This window comes from Cydia pomonella, chromosome 27 (genome assembly GCF_033807575.1).
Source record: "Cydia pomonella isolate Wapato2018A chromosome 27, ilCydPomo1, whole genome shotgun sequence".
NCBI lineage: Eukaryota > Metazoa > Arthropoda > Insecta > Lepidoptera > Tortricidae > Cydia > Cydia pomonella.
In genome coordinates this window covers 4637722-4656698 of record NC_084729.1, presented here as the reverse complement: position 1 = coordinate 4656698, position 18977 = coordinate 4637722, and the positions used below count along the sequence as shown (strand labels likewise).

General features: G+C 41.2%; 1 protein-coding gene across 1 annotated transcript in view; it reads left to right on the top strand.

Moving 5' to 3' along the window:
* The window catches only part of LOC133532441 (nuclear pore complex protein Nup98-Nup96), a 90011-nt gene that overhangs the window by 8904 nt on the left and 62130 nt on the right, over window positions 1-18977 (top strand). Inside the window, exons 9-20 of the mRNA XM_061871117.1 lie at window positions 583-678; window positions 2120-2214; window positions 6169-6316; window positions 7569-7697; window positions 8275-8388; window positions 10653-10767; window positions 10957-11066; window positions 12210-12352; window positions 13952-14082; window positions 16090-16202; window positions 17122-17155; window positions 17444-17520. Of these exons, the coding sequence (XP_061727101.1) occupies window positions 583-678; window positions 2120-2214; window positions 6169-6316; window positions 7569-7697; window positions 8275-8388; window positions 10653-10767; window positions 10957-11066; window positions 12210-12352; window positions 13952-14082; window positions 16090-16202; window positions 17122-17155; window positions 17444-17520 (1305 nt within the window). The remainder of the gene's footprint in view (window positions 1-582; window positions 679-2119; window positions 2215-6168; window positions 6317-7568; window positions 7698-8274; window positions 8389-10652; window positions 10768-10956; window positions 11067-12209; window positions 12353-13951; window positions 14083-16089; window positions 16203-17121; window positions 17156-17443; window positions 17521-18977) is intronic.

The window sequence follows — 18977 nt, the reverse complement described above, 5'->3', positions numbered from 1 at the left end:
AATTTTTTGAAACGCTTGTAATACGTTCTGTATGAACCAAACGTTGTCCTAAAATTCAACTTTTACCCTAAAAACGGCTTTAAATATGTTAAATTAACAAAATATATTTTGATAGATGCTTTCGCGCTCAAAACGCTCTTTTTGTAAATTGTGTGACGTCACAGTTTACGGATTGACACATAACTATATACTATATTGACACAACTATATATAACTAGACACGTAACACCAAGGTCTGTTCACACACATTTACCTATACGCACACATACACAGGCTGCCCACCACCAAAATGGCTACGGCTTGAGTATTAAAACGGGGGGGCCTTGGTTGATCGAACTTGTGACGTTTTGTGACCGAGAATTGTGACGTCATCAGAATCTTCAATGTCGTTTCGACTTGATTCACGTGACGTGTGTCAAAAGATATTTTAAATTCAATATTAACAAAAATATGCTCATTAGAGGTCCACTAGAGGTAGTTCAACATGTTCTTATAATCCATAAGAATTTATTGGGATACAATTAAATCTGCCCTAAGATTTGTAGATGGAAACAACCTTATTAAAAGCAATCGTTCTTTCAGGCACATTTTCATTCGGCGGCGGCGCGCAAAACACGACGCAAACCAACTCCTTATTCGGAGCCAGCAAACCCGCCTTCGGGGCCACCTCCACTGTCGGTAAGTAAACCATAACAACAACAACAACAACACAAAAACAACAAGACAACACGACACACAACAACAACAAGCGCATAAAGCGATCCATTTTTATCCTCGACTATTTTGGTCATCGCCAGTGATCGGAACTATGGGAGTAAAACTTTAACAAAACTTATCAAGCGGACGTAAAAAGAGTGCTTATAGCCTTAAACATATTCAAATATCTATGAATGTAAATATTTTTATGGCTGTAAGTACTATACTATTCCTATCCCTATGGACATGAATATTTTTAGGGCTGTATGCACTATTTTATGTCCGCTTAACAAGTTTTGTTAAAGTTTTACTCCCATAGTTCCGATCACTGGTCATCGCTGCGTTCGGACCAATAAATTGTGTCGGGTAAAAATGGATTGCTTTATGCCCTTGTTGTACAATCGACTATATTTTTAAAACTACATAAACTGCTCTATCACGCGCACCATCTATTGAAAATAAATATACATTTGTTTGCTTTGAAATAAATAGAAAATTACTCTTTCGAACAATGGGTGAAAATACATTATAGTGCGGTTCCTTAGTTCGATGAAGTATAGAAGTATGTTCCCATGGCACAAATCACGGATGGGACCATCGTTGAGGCTAAGAAGCACTAGAAAAAACAACTCTTGAAACGAAAGTTAGTTACAATGGTGGTCCATTGGTTATACATGCTGAGCAATAAAGTTTAAATTTTGAGTCCAAATAATGCGAAATCAGAGCTTATTTCACTTTTTTTTTTCTTTAAATGGAATAAAATATTTTATACAATCGTTGTATAATAGAGAGCTTTTCAGTCGAGTACCGTGTTTGAGAAGCTTGCTGAGTTGCCTAAGTAAGGTACGAGATCGAAAAGCTTGATTATATCACTATTGTATACAATACTTTTTTTTTTTTTACTATTAAACCTAAATAAATAATGAAAATGGGTATCTTAGTAGACGAAAATGTAGTACAAGAGACAAACGCGCGAGTATTGTCACCCGTTTAGTCTTTTTTATGGGAGCACGGTGGCCCGTGAGTGGTAATTTTTTTTTATAGTTGACTACAGATTATCGAAATATTCTAAATGAATCTTATAGTTGGAGTTGGGAGCCCATACATAAAAAGTACGCAATAATAGTTTGGTATACGAAATCTTAATTTAACCGTTACAGTCGACGAGTAGAAATAGTTATTTGTGTCCCAAGGGAGGAAAGGTAGGAAATTGCGTGCCGCGTGTGAAATTGGTACCCGAACCGAAGGCGAGGGTTGCAAACACGCGGGATGGAATGTCCTACGATTCCTCCCATGGTGCGCATACTATCTTTCTGCTCGACGGAGGCGGAAAGCGGGAACTTTGTTTAGCGCAGCGGGAGCCAAGTTGACGCTTTCCACCCGGAGGGCAGAAAAAATAATTTTTGAAATACCGTATCGACAGGTACTGGCTTGTTCGGGGCGACGACCACACAGACGCCTACGTTCGGCACCGCCACGTCTACCTTCGGAGGGTTCGGGACCAACACAGCCACGCAGGTAATTGCTATTGAAGTGAAAACTTCTTTAGCGGCGCTGTGCACTTTTTGTGATGGGGAAAAAATATTAAACTCGCGACAGGTCACGTGACCGACAGATTGAAAATTCGTAAGACGGACACGTGACCTGTTCGGAAAACTGTTACAATGTCATTGAAGCCAGTAGTCCGCAATAAATTAATATTGTATTTTACCACATAAATGATAGTTTTTTTTTTAATATCACGTCGGTGGCAAACAAGCATACGGCCCGCCTGATGGTAAGCAGTCACCGTAGCCTATGAACGCCTGCAACTCCAGAGGTGTTACATGCGCGTTGCCGACCCTAAAAACCGACCCGTATCAGTACCCTAATAGTACTTTTATACTGATAATTAGAGCAACTCGTGCAAAATTATTCCCTAACCATTCCAAATATCAAAAATGCACAACGTTAATATTCAAGTTTTCACTTCTGCCGGCACTCCCGGAGTGCAACCCGTTGTTTTTTTTTATGATTGAGTTGGGAGCCCATACATGAAAAGTACGCAATTATAGTTTAGTATCAGACTCTTAATTCAACCATTACAGTCGACGATTAGAAAAATATTAGTTTTGTATGCTGTCTCTACTGTAATTTAATAGGTCTGGGCGGTTACTCTTGCAACAATACATAGAGTTCCGATTGTTAACTTAACAGTCTCTTGACGTGAAATATGTATTTCATACAATTTTTTTTTTTTTTTATTCTTTGACATTTGGAGAACCTTTACACCTCCAAATCTTATTATTGTGTATTATTATTTTTCTCAGACCGTGGGGACCTTATACATCTCCAAACTCAATGTATTAACCGTGGAGACTATACGTCTCTGTCATATTGTATAATATATAGAGATGTGCCGACTAGTCGCCGACTAGTCGGGAAAGCCGACTATCCGGCTACATTTATAGTCGGCGACTAGTCGGCGACTAGTCGGCAAAATGAGCCGAATAGTCGGCTGCCTAGATCTTCCAAAAAAATAAGGAAATAAAATAAAAAACCACCATACTCGAAGTGTTTGCCGATTGGTACCAGTCCACCTCACGAAATAAGTACTTGGCATTGATTACTTTACTTGAATCACCTTCAACATCGTCAAAAAATGTCCACACGCGTGATTTTCTTTTAGACATAATGTTTATAAAGATCACTACTTGTTTATTTAAACTTTTAAACAACAATTACGAATCGTTTTGTATGTTTTTCTAATAATAACACACCGGAGCAACAAGTGAATCGGAAAGGTAAACAAAACCAGTCAAAACATGAAAACGCAACCACGTGCGGCAGCGAATCAGGCGACCCGAACGTTCCCGATTACGCCCGAACTTAGGCGAAGACCATAGTCGGCTACGCCGACTAGTCGGCCGACTAGTCGGCCACCTGACTGCCGACTAGTCGGCTAGTCGGCTAGTCGGCCAAAACCGTAGTCGGCACATCTCTAATAATATACTTGACTTGGTACATACTAGTTATGTACAGAATGTAGCATTAGTTTATGAGACTGCTAGTTTAACAGTCCAGACGCGGTTTATTTATTTAGTATAAATTTTATTTTGACACTTGGAGAGACTTTACACCTCCAAATTTTATTAGCATTCGTACTCTGACATTGGAGACCTTTTACATCTCCAGATTTAATGTGTTTTTAACCATAGAGACTATACATGTCTATTGTATTGTAGTAATTATTTATTTTAAGATTATTATTATGTAATGTTTACCCAGGTATTAGCTGTTGTATTTATAAATGTTGTTATGTATTTTTCATGTCACTATATGATGTTACTATAAATGTTGTATTGACTTGTAAAAGAGCCCTTGAGGCCTACTTGCAGAATAAATTTTTGAATTTTGAATTTTGAATTGCAAGCGCTATTGTTAACATTTAACGCGTTTTAGACTAATTTTCAGATAAATGTGATAAAATTCGTCTCTTGTTTCACCTCCACCTTACAGAAAACTGCAGCCAAATAACACTACTCGTCATAAGTTATGGGCACTGTGAATGTCATCTCGCTTTGTGTGGTCGGGCACAGCACAGCGGATGTCATTCCTGGTCTAACTGAGGAAGTACCTTACAGAAAACCGCAGCCAAATAACACTACTCGTCATAAGTTATGGGCACTGTGAATGTCATCTCGCTTTGTGTGGTCGGGCACAGCACAGCGGATGTCATTCCTGGTCTAACTGAGGAAGTACCTTACAGAAAACCGCAGCCAAATAACACTACTCGTCATAAGTTATGGGCACTGTGAATGTCATCTCGCTTTGTGTGGTCGGGCACAGCACAGCGGATGTCATTCCTGGTCTAACTGAGGAAGTACCTTACAGAAAACCGCAGCCAAATAACACTACTCGTCATAAGTTATGGGCACTGTGAATGTCATCTCGCTTTGTGTGGTCGGGCACAGCACAGCGGATGTCATTCCTGGTCTAACTGAGGAAGTACCTTACAGAAAACCGCAGCCAAATAACACTACTCGTCATAAGTTATGGGCACTGTGAATGTCATCTCGCTTTGTGTGGTCGGGCACAGCACAGCGGATGTCATTCCTGGTCTAACTGAGGAAGTACCTTACAGAAAACCGCAGCCAAATAACACTACTCGTCATAAGTTATGGGCACTGTGAATGTCATCTCGCTTTGTGTGGTCGGGCACAGCACAGCGGATGTCATTCCTGGTCTAACTGAGGAAGTACCTTACAGAAAACCGCAGCCAAATAACACTACTCGTCATAAGTTATGGGCACTGTGAATGTCATCTCGCTTTGTGTGGTCGGGCACAGCACAGCGGATGTCATTCCTGGTCTAACTGAGGAAGTACCTTACAGAAAACCGCAGCCAAATAACACTACTCGTCATAAGTTATGGGCACTGTGAATGTCATCTCGCTTTGTGTGGTCGGGCACAGCACAGCGGATGTCATTCCTGGTCTAACTGAGGAAGTACCTTACAGAAAACCGCAGCCAAATAACACTACTCGTCATAAGTTATGGGCACTGTGAATGTCATCTCGCTTTGTGTGGTCGGGCACAGCACAGCGGATGTCATTCCTGGTCTAACTGAGGAAGTACCTTACAGAAAACCGCAGCCAAATAACACTACTCGTCATAAGTTATGGGCACTGTGAATGTCATCTCGCTTTGTGTGGTCGGGCACAGCACAGCGGATGTCATTCCTGGTCTAACTGAGGAAGTACCTTACAGAAAACCGCAGCCAAATAACACTACTCGTCATAAGTTATGGGCACTGTGAATGTCATCTCGCTTTGTGTGGTCGGGCACAGCACAGCGGATGTCATTCCTGGTCTAACTGAGGAAGTACCTTACAGAAAACTGCAGCCAAATAACACTACTCGTCATAAGTTATGGGCACTGTGAATGTCATCTCGCTTTGTGTGGTCGGGCACAGCACAGCGGATGTCATTCCTGGTCTAACTGAGGAAGTACCTTACAGAAAACTGCAGCCAAATAACACTACTCGTCATAAGTTATGGGCACTGTGAATGTCATCTCGCTTTGTGTGGTCGGGCACAGCACAGCGGATGTCATTCCTGGTCTAACTGAGGAAGTACCTTACAGAAAACTGCAGCCAAATAACCTTACTCATAGTGTTGTGTTCTTGCCGGTGAATAAGGTTGCCAGAGCTCAATAAGGGGGGGGGGGGGGGTTAGGGTCGGCAACGCGCATGTAACTTCTCTGGAGTTTCAGGTGCACATAAGATGCGGAGACTGCTTACCATCAGGCGGGCCGTATGCTTGTTTGCCACCGACGTAGTATTAAAACAAACTTGTTTTTTTTTTTAGTTAGCCCGTTATAGGCGAAGGCCTCTCCCCATGATGTCCACAGCTCCCGCTGTTGTGTCACTTGTTTTTAAGAAAATTCTTAATGTTCGACTTGAACAGTAGGCTAAAATATATTTTTTTTTCAGCCAAGCACAGGCCTGTTCGGCGCCAAGCCGGCCACGACGGGGTTCGGGGCGCCGCCCAGCTCGGGCTTCGGCTCGTTCGGCGCGGGCGGCGGCCTGTTCGGCGCCAAGCCCGCCACGCAGGCGCCCACCTTCGGCCAGGCTGCACCAGGTACGATTACACTCATTCTTAACAAGCAGATACGGCTGCGAGCGATACTACAATTTTTTTTACTTTTTTATTTAATCTTTAGGGGTCATCCATTAATTACATCACACGAATTTCTAGGTTTGTTGACCCCTCCCCCCCTCCTTGTCACACTTGGTCACATTTGGCAAACCCCTCCCCCCCCTGGTGTGACGTCACATTTTTCGCAATTTTTTTTTAACAAAATCGGTGAATCGAATTTGTTACTATTAATATTTTATCAAACTATTATGGACAAAAGAAATATTAGTAATTATAACACAAAACCGACTAGGAAAGAAAATTAATCGCATAAAACGATTATCGTTCTAAAAACTCGTTATTTAACTGTACAGCGAATATTTTTTTTAATGATACTGGTGAAGTTAAAGTCACGTCACAAAGTTTGTGACTCCCCCCTCCCCCGTGTCACAACATGTCACATTTTTTTGACCCCCTCCCTCCCCCTAAACGTGTGATGTAATTAATGGACGACCCCTCATTGCACAAAAGAAAACCTTATAGTACAAAAGGCGGACTTAATGCCATGAGGCATTCCCTACCAGTGTTTATATGAAAGGAAAATATGGAAAAATTAACCCATATAATAGCAGGAGATCATCGATCTTCGACCCACTTGGTACAATCGCGTATAAACGTCCATACAATTCTATTACTCAGTACGCATTTTAACGACCAAAATAGTCATAACATTGGGGATAATGGTTAATTGATACGGGAATTAGGATTAAATAATAAATAAATAAATATTTTAGGACATTATTACACAAACTGACTAAGTCCCACAGTAAGCTCAATAAGGCTTGTGTTGAGGGTACTTAGACAATGATATACATAATATATAAATACTTAAATACATAGAAAACACCCATGACTCAGGAACAAATATCCATGCTCATCACGCGAATTAATGCCCTTACCAGGATTTGAACCCGGGACCATCGGCTTCATAGGCAGGGTACCCACTAGGCCAGACAGGTCGTCAAAAAATACATTTAATTGTTATTTTCCGTAATTCAATACATTTTGTATAGACACAGTAACAAAAGCATTGCCGTTGTCGACGTCTTTATAGATTGACATAAAGTTTACCTTCACCTGAACCGTGAGATTTTTTCTCTAATGAGTTATATTTTCGGGTCTGTTTAATGTAAACCTGTTTAAGTGCAATAAAATGATATACATACATACAAATGTTTTGTTTTCCTGTCAACAGCATTCGGATCCCTGAACACATCAGGTTTCGGCACCACGACAAGTACTTCAGGAGGTCTGTTTGGGGCTAATAATACATTTGGGAAGCCCGCAACACAACCCACTTTCGGCTTCAACCAGCCCACACTCGGTAAGATAAAACCTAGGTAAGATAACCCCAAAACAGGCAACTAATATTCATCGAGACAATTCAAAGAAACCTAAATACAATTAAGTTGCGTTGTTTTACTTTTTTGAAAATAATAAATAAATAAATAAATATTATAGGACATTATTACACAAATTCACTAAGTCCCACAGTAAGCTCAATAAGGCTTGTGTTGAGGGTACTTAGACAACGATATATAAATATTTATAAATACTTAAATACATAGAAAACACCCATGACTCAGGAACACATATCCATGCTCATCACACGAATAAATGCCCTTACCAGGATTTGAACCCGGGACCATCGGCTTTATAGGCAGGGTCACTACCCACGAGGCCAGACCGGTCGTCAAAATAGTACTATTAGACCCCGAGCCAGGAACAATTTCCATGACCAATCGCCTCCCGGCTAAAAACTTTGTTATGTTCGTCCCTTTCCATCATACCAATACGTCGGAAAAGGACAAACGATGATCAGCGGCATCATAACTTTAGTACACGTTTATGAATAAGGGGGATAGAGTATATGAGCTGACTAAATAAAGTTGTGTCTGTAGGCGGCGGGCTGGGCACGAACACGTTCCAGGCGAAGCCCGCCGGGCCGGCGTTCGGCTCGCTGGGCGGCGGCTCGCTGTTCCAGCAGCCGCAGCAGCAGAACACCTTCAAAACTGGTATGTCCCTAGCCTTAATAAATAAAAATAATTCAGCCTATATACGTCCCACTGCTGGGCACAGGCCTCCTCTCATGTGCAAGAGGGCTCGGGCTATAGTCCCCACGCTAGCCCAATGCGGATTGGGGACTTCACATACACCTTTGAATTTCTTCGCAGATGTGTGCAGGTTTCCTCACGATGTTTTCCTTCACCGAAAAGCTATCCCTATCCCTATCATTTGTCCCTAGCCTTATTTCCGTTAAAACATCGCGTCACTTTACATGAGAAATTACAGGGGCTTAATTAAACTTATATATGTATACATTACCTCGGATCCCTTTGTTTGGCATAATTATTGAAAGTCATAATGTAATGATAGTCATATTATCACTAGTCATAACTCTGAAACCGTTACATTTTCAGGAATTTTCTTAGGTTATCCTATAGATAAGTTAGGTTAGGTTTGTTTTATGGGTTAAAGCGCTGGTGGCCTAGCGGTAAGAGCGTGCGACTTGCAATCCGGAGGTCGCGGGTTCAAACCCCGGCTCGTACCAATGAGTTTTTCGAAACTTGCGTACGAAATATCATTTGATATTTACCAGTCGCTTTTCGGTGAAGGAAAATATCGTGAGGAAACCGGACTAATCCCAACAAGGCCTAGTTTACCCTCTGGGTTGGAAGGTCAGATGGCAGTCGCTTTCGTAAAAACTAGTGCCTACGCCAAATCTTGGGATTCGTTGTCAAGCGGACCCCAGGCTCACATGAGCCGTGGCAAAATGCCGGGACAACGCGAGGAAGAAGAAGAAGAGGTTTGTTTTATGGCAATCCTGAAAAGTTACACGTTTCTTACAAAAACCAAATTATGGTTAACGAAAATATGGACAAACAATACATTATGACTTAAAACTTTATTTTAAACAATAGAGACCCTATATCACCTTTGTGTGTTTTTGTATGAGCATTATACAAATATATGATGAATACTGCAATGAAATACTATGAATTACATTAGGAGACAGCATATTACTAAAAAAGCTGTAATAAAAAACTAAAGTTGACTATACATTAAATCTAAAAACCTCTATGAAAAAACTATTACATGAAACCAATTTTTCTCATAGCTCGCACAAGGACTACCACTAGACTACCTAAAGTAGTATTTTTCTTGCAAACAAATAAAATCTGGTAATTTTTTTAACATATTACCATTGCCATATATCTAAGGACGGGCATTACGGGCAATGAGAATGGGGCGAGTACAGCGCACACGCACACGAATGCGAGCCAATCGTGCAGTCTTAACGCCACAACGCGATTGGTTGATGAGTTCGCACCACGCGCGCGATTGGTCGCAACAAGTTGCGTTAGACTGCACGATTGGCTCGAATTCGTGAGTGACACCACTGAACTAGCACCATTCTTAGTGCCCGTAAGGCTCGTCCTTAGATATTGGGACCGTGCGAAGTGCATGGTGGGAGTAAGTAAAGCGATCCCAGCGCATAAGGTGGTAAAAATTTGAACTAATAGCGTCTTTAACATTTCATACAATTCAATCATAAATATGGCTCGAAATGAAACTTTGATTTACGATTACTCCTGAAATATTCATTTAAATTGTATGGTGTAAGGGACCATTGTAAGCTGTATGAAATGCTTAGTATAACTAACGTATTTATTTTGATAGAAGAAGAAGAAGAATTCGTTTATTGTTTACCGTGTCAAACAAGATGTTAAAATGATACAGAGTCACAACGGCTACCCTTTTCGGGTATACAATATATAATAACTGTTAATAATGTGTCCATGTAAATAGCTTTGCAAATGCTACATATTACGTGATCTTTTTCTGGAAGTTACGAATATGTATAGTAAGTTATCCTTAAAAGATAGACATTTAACATCGCGGACTTTTTTGTAGCATAGGTCTACAATGAGAGACAACCCCACCATACATTGTGTTGTTATAGCTCAAACGGATTAGGCAGCGTTTTCGATGAAAGCTTCTAGCCAGCGTGATTTTTTCCGACAACATATTTCAAACAATTTACACAAAATCTTAACAAGTTATATACTTAAGCCTTCCTCAAGAATCACTCTATTGATAGATGAAAGTCGTATGAAAATCCGTTCAGTAGTTTTTAGTTTTGGAGTAGTTTTATAAGATGTAGTGAATTGACGTTTTCCCCTAGACTTGCGGACACTAGGTTGCGTGACAGTCGTGCACGCTCCCAATATGTTAATGCATATTACGCATAATAAAAATAATTTTGCTTTATTTACAGATGGTCTAGGAGGTGGGCTGGGGGGCGGCATGTTTGGTAACACAAGTAGTCTGGGCGGGCTGGGTGGTCTGGGCACGCAACAGACATTCGGCACGAACACCAGCTTCATGGGACAGTAAGTACATAAACTTCAATGTCAGACGGACATGGTGAATTTATTTTTAACAATAGGGAGTATTACTGCAATGTTCTGCCGCCAGAGTGGAGCACTAGCATCTATCGTAAACCATAGAGTAATTTATACATACTGTGGCTTAAACTTTTATGTCTGAACATCACCGACATTTAATTTGGATTGTTCCAGGAGCGGTCTGTCGGCCGCCCCTCAGAACAACGTCCACGAGCAGATCCTGTCGCTCGTGGCCCGCCCCTACGGGGACTCGCCGCTCTTCAAGGACCTGGTGCCTGATACTTGTAAGTACAATTAACTCTTCCTTCAGGTCTGCCATCTTGTGGTCTGAATCGGAATCATAAACTATACCAAAGATAATTTGAAATAGAGTGTAGATTGTCAAAGTAAAGTTTCGTAGCCACAGTTTTACTGCCATCTTTAGACATGATTTATTTATTTATTTAAACTTTATCACACAATATAACAAATAAAGTACAACTGGCCAACTTAATGCGTAAAGGCATTCTATACCAGTCAACCATCAGGCTAAACAGAAACAGAATAAATAACTTAAAACAAGCAATATAGCGATAAATAATATATACTAACGGTAATAAACTTACATAAATATATTATAATTAAATATACACATCATATATATATATATATTGTGTACCCATTGCAAAAAATACTATGACAACGATGGACTATTAACCTTTAAAAAAAGAACCAAAAACTAACTAAAATTAACTAAAACTTTTAAAAAGATGCCGCCGTACCTTTGGCCTATGCTCGGTAAGATGGCGCCACTTATTAGTGAAAGAATAAGGATCAAAGTCAAATGGCGTTCTAAAAGTTTTGATCATGTGTCGAATGGTGAGTGGCTACAAAGTTTACTTCGATAATCCACCTCAAATTCCGTTTGATGTACAGTCAGATGCAGAGAGAGCATAGATTGGTTGTATGCAGGGGGGGTCAAGTTTCTCTGCAGCTGACTGTACATTGACAGTTCAAGCCAAAGTAAGTGCTGCCCTCTACAGTTCACGTAAGTTTTTTGTGCATTATAGGTTCTACCATCTTGTTAGAAGCTAACTTGACATTTACACTTCGCGCCAAAAACAGGGAGCTCCTGTGCTGCCCCCTTCAGTTCATGCAAGTTCCCTATAAGCTCATATCTTGTCAAGCAACTTCAAAAAAGAGGGGAATATCAATTCGTAGGAATTTCTGTTTTTATTTTTAAGAACGTGCCCTTGAATTAGACGGCTGAACCAATTTCGGTGGCAAACAAGCATACGGCTCGCCTGATGGTAAGCAGTCACCGCAGCCTACGGAGGCCTGCAACTTCAGAGGCGTTACTTGCGCGTTGCCGACCCTACATAAAAAATAAAACTATGATAAAAAAATATATAAACAGTTTAATTTTTGAATAATTGTCTTATTTCCAGCCACAACAGCCGAAGATGCTCTAAAGCCCACAAATCCAGCGGCCGTGGCCGCAGTGCTGGCCAACGATGCCAACTACAGAGTGGGCTCCTCGGTCTCACGGCTCACAGTGCTGCCCAGGGCCACCTCGCACCCTCAGGTACACGTTATACACTGGAGCCCACACACCCAGCAGTGCTGGCCAACGATGCCAACTACAGAGTGGGCTCCTCGGTCTCACGGCTCACAGTGCTGCCCAGGGCCACCTCGCACCCTCAGGTAAAATTCAAAATTCAAAATTCAAAATTCAAAAATTTATTCTGCAAGTAGGCCTCAAGGGCTCTTTTACAAGTCAATACAACATTTATAGTAACATCATATAGTGACATGAAAAATACATAACAACATTTATAAATACAACAGCCAATACCTGGGTAAACATTACATTATAATAATCTTAAAATAAATAATTAATACAATACAATAGAGATGTATAGTCTCTATGGTTAAAAACACATTAAATCTGGAGATGTAAAAGGTCCCCAATGTCAGAGTACTAATACTAATAAAATTTGGAGGTGTAAAGTCTCTCCAAGTGTCACGGTACACGTTATACACTTAAGAACAATGAAAATAGGTCACTATTTACTATTTAGTTCAATGTAACCAAAAAAATACACTACACGAAACACTTATAAACATGTTGGTGGCTGGTTGTTTAGCTCAAGCATAAATACCCATTTTAGGCCAAGGTTTCAAATTTTTATTGTTTTATTTATTTATTTGTAATAACGGTACATCTATGGTAACAGTTATCCAATGCGATAATGTAGCAAATATTAAACTAGGTACCATGAATCTAGTATGGATCAGGTATGAGCGGTGGGGGGAAATGACCGAACGCGATAGTCTTATATATTTTTCAGTAGGAGTAGCAGAGAAAGCGCTAATATTGTTTGTCCTTGTCACAGTCTCACATTTTTTTATTCCCCACCGTAAATTTAGTATGGTTTATGGCGGGCAACAAATAACCCGACCAAATTACGTGGTTCTTGGGTTTTGGCATGTTGTCAGGAATGTTAAAACGTGTTTTTAATTTTGTCGCATTGCGTATGTTCTGTCCCTCACAAACGCACGTGAATAGCAGATCTATACGATCCTACCATCTATGATATATATTATGACTACCTTATGGAGTGTGGAATTCAGAGGAGTGACATCTCTTATGGTAGAACTGTTGCAAAAGTGTCCAGCTGTCAGCTATAAATAATAGTTCCAAATCTCTCCAGAGTAGCGCTAGAGTAGCTAAGAACCTAGGCGCTATTGACGGAGTGATGTGCGCTGTCTATGATTTGATTTTTTTGTTCAAGTATTCTAGGTATTGTAGCGCCACCTATTTAAGGATTTTTGATGACACTTTTTGGTACATGGAGATTTATTTCCTTACCTCCACCTTCCGTAGACTACCTACTATATGAGCTACGCAAACGCGTAGCCTCCAATAATTGACCGAAGTGTTAGCGAAGTTTTTTTACGTTTTCAAAATGTGGAAATTGGCATAAAGCACGTAAGCGCCAATGGGCCTATGGTGCTTAAGACCATTGGAGTTCACCGTGATAACGTTTCGAGATATAGACTCAACTAAGTATTTTTTATTTTTACATTTTCTAAGCTTAACTCAAAGAGCTACTAGTATTTACTGATAATATACGACATAGTGTGCTACATTATGTAGTCGTATGTTTACATTTTTTTTTTTTTACAGAAATCACTGTTCGACGGTCTGGAAGAGTACGACGCCAGTATGGACGACCAACTGACGCTCAAGCCGAGCAGAAAGCGGCTCGTGCTGCGACCCAAGAACACCGCCACACCAGAACCAGAAACACAGAACAGGTAGTTATTGTTTGATCCAGTCTTTCACATAGAATCCGGTCATTGGCACAGCAGACAATAGGCTAGATGACTAGTTTCGAGATCCCTGTTCGACGGTCTAGAAGAGTACAACGCCAGTATGGACCAGCTGACTCTGAAGCCGAGCAGAAAGCGGCTCGTGCTGCGACCCAAGAACACCGCCACACCAGAACCAGAAACACAGAACAGGTAGTTATTGTTTGATCCAGTCTTTCACATAGAATCCGGTCATTGGCACAGCAGACAATAGGCTAGATGACTAGTTTCGAGATCCCTGTTCGACGGTCTAGAAGAGTACAACGCCAGTATGGACCAGCTGACTCTGAAGCCGAGCAGAAAGCGGCTCGTGCTGCGACCCAAGAACACCGCCACACCAGAACCAGAAACACAGAACAGGTAGTTATTGTTTGATCCAGTCTTTCACATAGAATCCGGTCATTGGCACAGCAGACAATAGGCTAGATGACTAGTTTCCAGATCCCTGTTCGACGGTCTAGAAGAGTACAACGCCAGTATGGACCAGCTGACTCTGAAGCCGAGCAGAAAGCGGCTCGTGCTGCGACCCAAGAACACCGCCACACCAGAACCAGAAACACAGAACAGGTAGTTATTGTTTGATCCAGTCTTTCACATAGAATCCGGTCATTGGCACAGCAGACAATAGGCTAGATGACTAGTTTCCAGATCCCTGTTCGACGGTCTAGAAGAGTACAACGCCAGTATGGACCAGCTGACTCTGAAGCCGAGCAGAAAGCGGCTCCGGAACCAGAAACACAGAACAGGTAGTTACTGTCATGAGAACTTGATTGTTTAGGGTGTTCTGTCGATGTGTATGGTGCTACTAAACGTGAAAAACATTTTAAATTTAACATTTACGTCGCAGTGACAGTGAGAGAGCGATTGAGGGTTAAAAAACATCCAGTGTAAATACTTATTAGGTTCCGTACCTCGAAAGGAAAAAATGGAACCGTTATAGGATCACTTTGTTGTCCGTCCGTCCGTCTGTCTGTCGGTCTGTCAAGACCCTTTTTCTCAGGAACGCGTGGAGGTATCAAGTTGGAATTTATATTAAATACTCAGGTCTACTGTCCGTTGGAGCTATGAAAAAATCAAACTTCTAAGCCAACGCAATCAAAAGATACAGACGTTTATGCCGCAAATTTTCGACACTCGCAAGGGAATCAAAACCAACAGGATGCTCCCCGTGTACTCAGAATATTGAAATTTGGTACGAAGCAACGTCTTATAGCACAGATAAAGGAAAAATTGCGAAAACCGTAAATTTTTATTAACATCATATAATAATATATACCTACAGGTTTGTACGGAACCCTCGGGTGCGCAATTCCGACTCGCACTTGGCCGGTTTTTTTTCTACTCGTCGACTGTAATTTTTGAATTAAGATTTCGTATACCAACATAATTGATAAATTTTTATGGGCTCCCAACTCAACTATAAGATTCATTTCGATACGCCGTAGTCAACTGAAAAAAAATTGACCAGTCACGTGCGGCGGCAAGCTTTGTTACCTAAACACGGACTCAACTGAAAAGCTTGTATTACGTAAAACGATTGTATGAAATACTATATGAACAGATCTCATAAAAAAGCGCATAGGATCTTAACTTTTTCAATGCCTACACATAATACCATGGAGCTACCGCACGCACCTACTACGACTACTTTTAGACATTTTAATATATATAAATTATGACGACCGGTTTGGCCTAGTGGGTAGTGACCCTGCCTACTAAGCTGATGGTCCCGGGTTCAAATCCTGGCAAGGGCATGTATTCGTGTGATGAGCATGGATATTTGTTCTTGAGTCATGGGTGTTTTCTATGTATTTAAGTATTTATAAATATTTATATATTATATATATCGTTGTCTAAGTACCCTCAACACAAGCCTTATTGAGCTTACTGTGTAATAATGTCCTATAATATTTATTTATTTATTTATAATCAATGAATGCATTTTTTTCGCAGATCGTTAGACGAGCAGAATCACAGAGATGTGCCCACCCAGACGGAGAAAGAGAGGATGGACGTCAACTCCAACGATGACCCAGACGGACGACGGAATCTTAGCAACAACAACAGTAAGTAACATTTGATTAACGTGGCTTCCCATCACAGAATGGTCCTTATGCTTCATGTGCATAAGGGTGGTATTCCACCTGTCCAATTTCTTGGTACAGTGTGCAATGCGTCTCATTCTCACTAAGCAAAATGTGAGACGCAAATACACATTGGACCAAGAAATTGGGCAGGTGGAATACCAAAGGACTTTTTTCTGATGGAAAAGTCCGCATTAAAACAATAGAAAAGTCTGAAATGATAGATAAAGGCAAATAATTTTACTGACTCTGAATCGTTACATGTTTTTACAAGCTTTTATTTACTTTCACCTGACCGTTGTCTGTTTGTAATCAAATCTTGCAAGTTAAATTTGACCCACTTCCCGGTTTCCGATGAAGCTGAAAATTTGCATACATAATGTAAGTCGAGTGACAATGCAATATTATGGTACCATCGAGATGATCTGATGATGGAGACAGGAGGTGGCCATAGGAACTCTGTGATAAAACAACGTAACCTAATTGTGTTTGGGGTTTTTAGAATTGTCTCAATGAGTATTAGTTACTTGTGGAAAGAAAAGTACAGTCAGCGATAAAAGCTTGTACCAAAAATGAAATTTTTGCCAAAAACTTGTTAGTTAGTGTGGGTCAAATATGGAAGCTAAATTTGACCCACTTCCCGTTTTCCGATTGAGCTTAAATTTTGCATACATATGTAAGTCGGATGACAATGCAATATTATGACGACATGGAGCTGATCTGATGATGAAGAATCCATGGGAACTCTGTGATAAAACAACGCAAACTTATTATGTTTGGGGTTGTTAGAATTGCCTCGATGAGTATTAGTTGCCCGCGGAAAGAAAAGTACAGTCAGCGATAAAAGCTTGTACCATTTTTTTTTTTGCCAAAAACTTATATTGATTTAAATTTGTTTCAGATATAGTATTCAGTTCGGAGAAACGTGTCAGTGGGTAAGTTTATTTGTTCTGGTTTTTGTTAGATTAGCCAATGTCAAGTTATGAAGGTTTTCAAAGTTTGGGAAAGTAGGAATTAGGTTTTACGGTTAAAACGAAAAATTTGGAAAGGGTAGAATTGGATTCACTGTAATATAGTATGTGTCTATAAATAAAATAAAAATCACTAAATATATCATAGAGACATTCTTACACACACACACACACTGACATTTTATATCGCTGCCAACTGATCTTGGTCAGACTCTAAAGAAAGTTCTTGATTTTGTATTTTTTTATTCTCAGCTCTCCAAAGGCGCCATGGACCGATAAAGATAGACACAGCGAAGAAGAGCCTACTTCCCGACTCTACCCAGATTTAGGTAAGTACTACTTAACCTTAGAAATAAGTCGAAAATGGAAATATTACTGTCTCGGGCGAAACTCGAACTCGCGACACTGGATCACTATCCCATGCTCTGACAACTGAACTACCGAGACTTCACCCGAGGACAGCGAATATTTCCACCATATGCGCTTTGGTTCCGTGGAGCAAGAGTTGGGTGTATTGAGGATGGGGCGGGAGCAGGTCACCCAAGCTGCCCGGGACCGGAGTCAGTGGAAGGAAATGGTTCGAGCCCTACACCCCAGCAGGGGTAACAGGATGAAAAGATGCCCTTTAGGAACGCGCCACCAGCGACTTCTACCGTAAAAGTGCTTCTTCTTCTTCTTCACTGGCTCAGTGACCCAAACAGGATCTTGGCCTCTGACACAAGAGAGCGCCACTCTGCCCTATCCTGCGCCACTTCACGCCAGTTGGGTATTCCGAGGGCGAACAGGTCTTTTAGGACTTCGTCGCTCCAGCGGTATCTGGGACGCCCAGACGGACGTTTTCCACCCGGGTGCCCCACATACGCTCTTCTCACGGCACGATCCTCTCCCATCCTCTCTAGGTGACCGAGCCAGCGGAGTCGTGTGGCCTTGATTTCGCCAATTATATTGGGCATCGCAACCAGCTCCTCTAGCTCCCTATTCTTTCTACGCCTCCAAGTTCCATCTTCATCTCTGATAGGTCCCAGAATCTTCCGCCAGATTTTCCTCTCCGCCACTAAGAGCTTGCTCTCTTCTTTCTGAGTCAGAGTCCAAGCTTCACACCCATACATCAAAATTGGCCTAATTACAGTCTTGTAGACACGAATCTTGGTTGGTCTACTGATCAGCTTTGACACTAAAACTCGATGGAGCGCTGCCGAGCATCTTAAAGCGTTTTGGATTCGTAGATCTATCTCTTCCTCCCTTCGGTTGGTATCAGTTACTGTGCAACCAAGATACCTAAAATGATCCACACCTTTGTAGGTGGTTGCTCCCACTACTAGGTCTTCTCTATCAGCTCTGGTGTTCTTGTACCTTTTCATTTGGATATATTCTGTTTTCTGGTGGTTGATTCTGAGACCTATCTTCTCCCCTTCCTGCTCCACAATTCTAGCCATGGCCTCCAGGTCCCTTTTGTTTTGCGCCAATAGCCCCAGGTCATCAGCATACCCAATGATCTTATGCCTGCCGTTCAACTCTATACCCCCATCATGCATAAGTAATTTTCGGACGACGTATTCGAGTGCCAAGTTGAATAGCATTGGCGAAAGGGCGTCTCCCTGTTTCAGGCTTGTGACAACTTCAAATTCAGCCGTCAGTTCTCCGCAAGCTCTTACCCTCATCTTGCTGACTTTGGTAGCGACAATAATCATTTTCACCAATTTTTCTGGCACTTTGAAGTATCGCAAAATCTTATACAGTGTCTCTCTGTCAACACTGTCGTATGCTTTGGCAAAGTCAACAAATA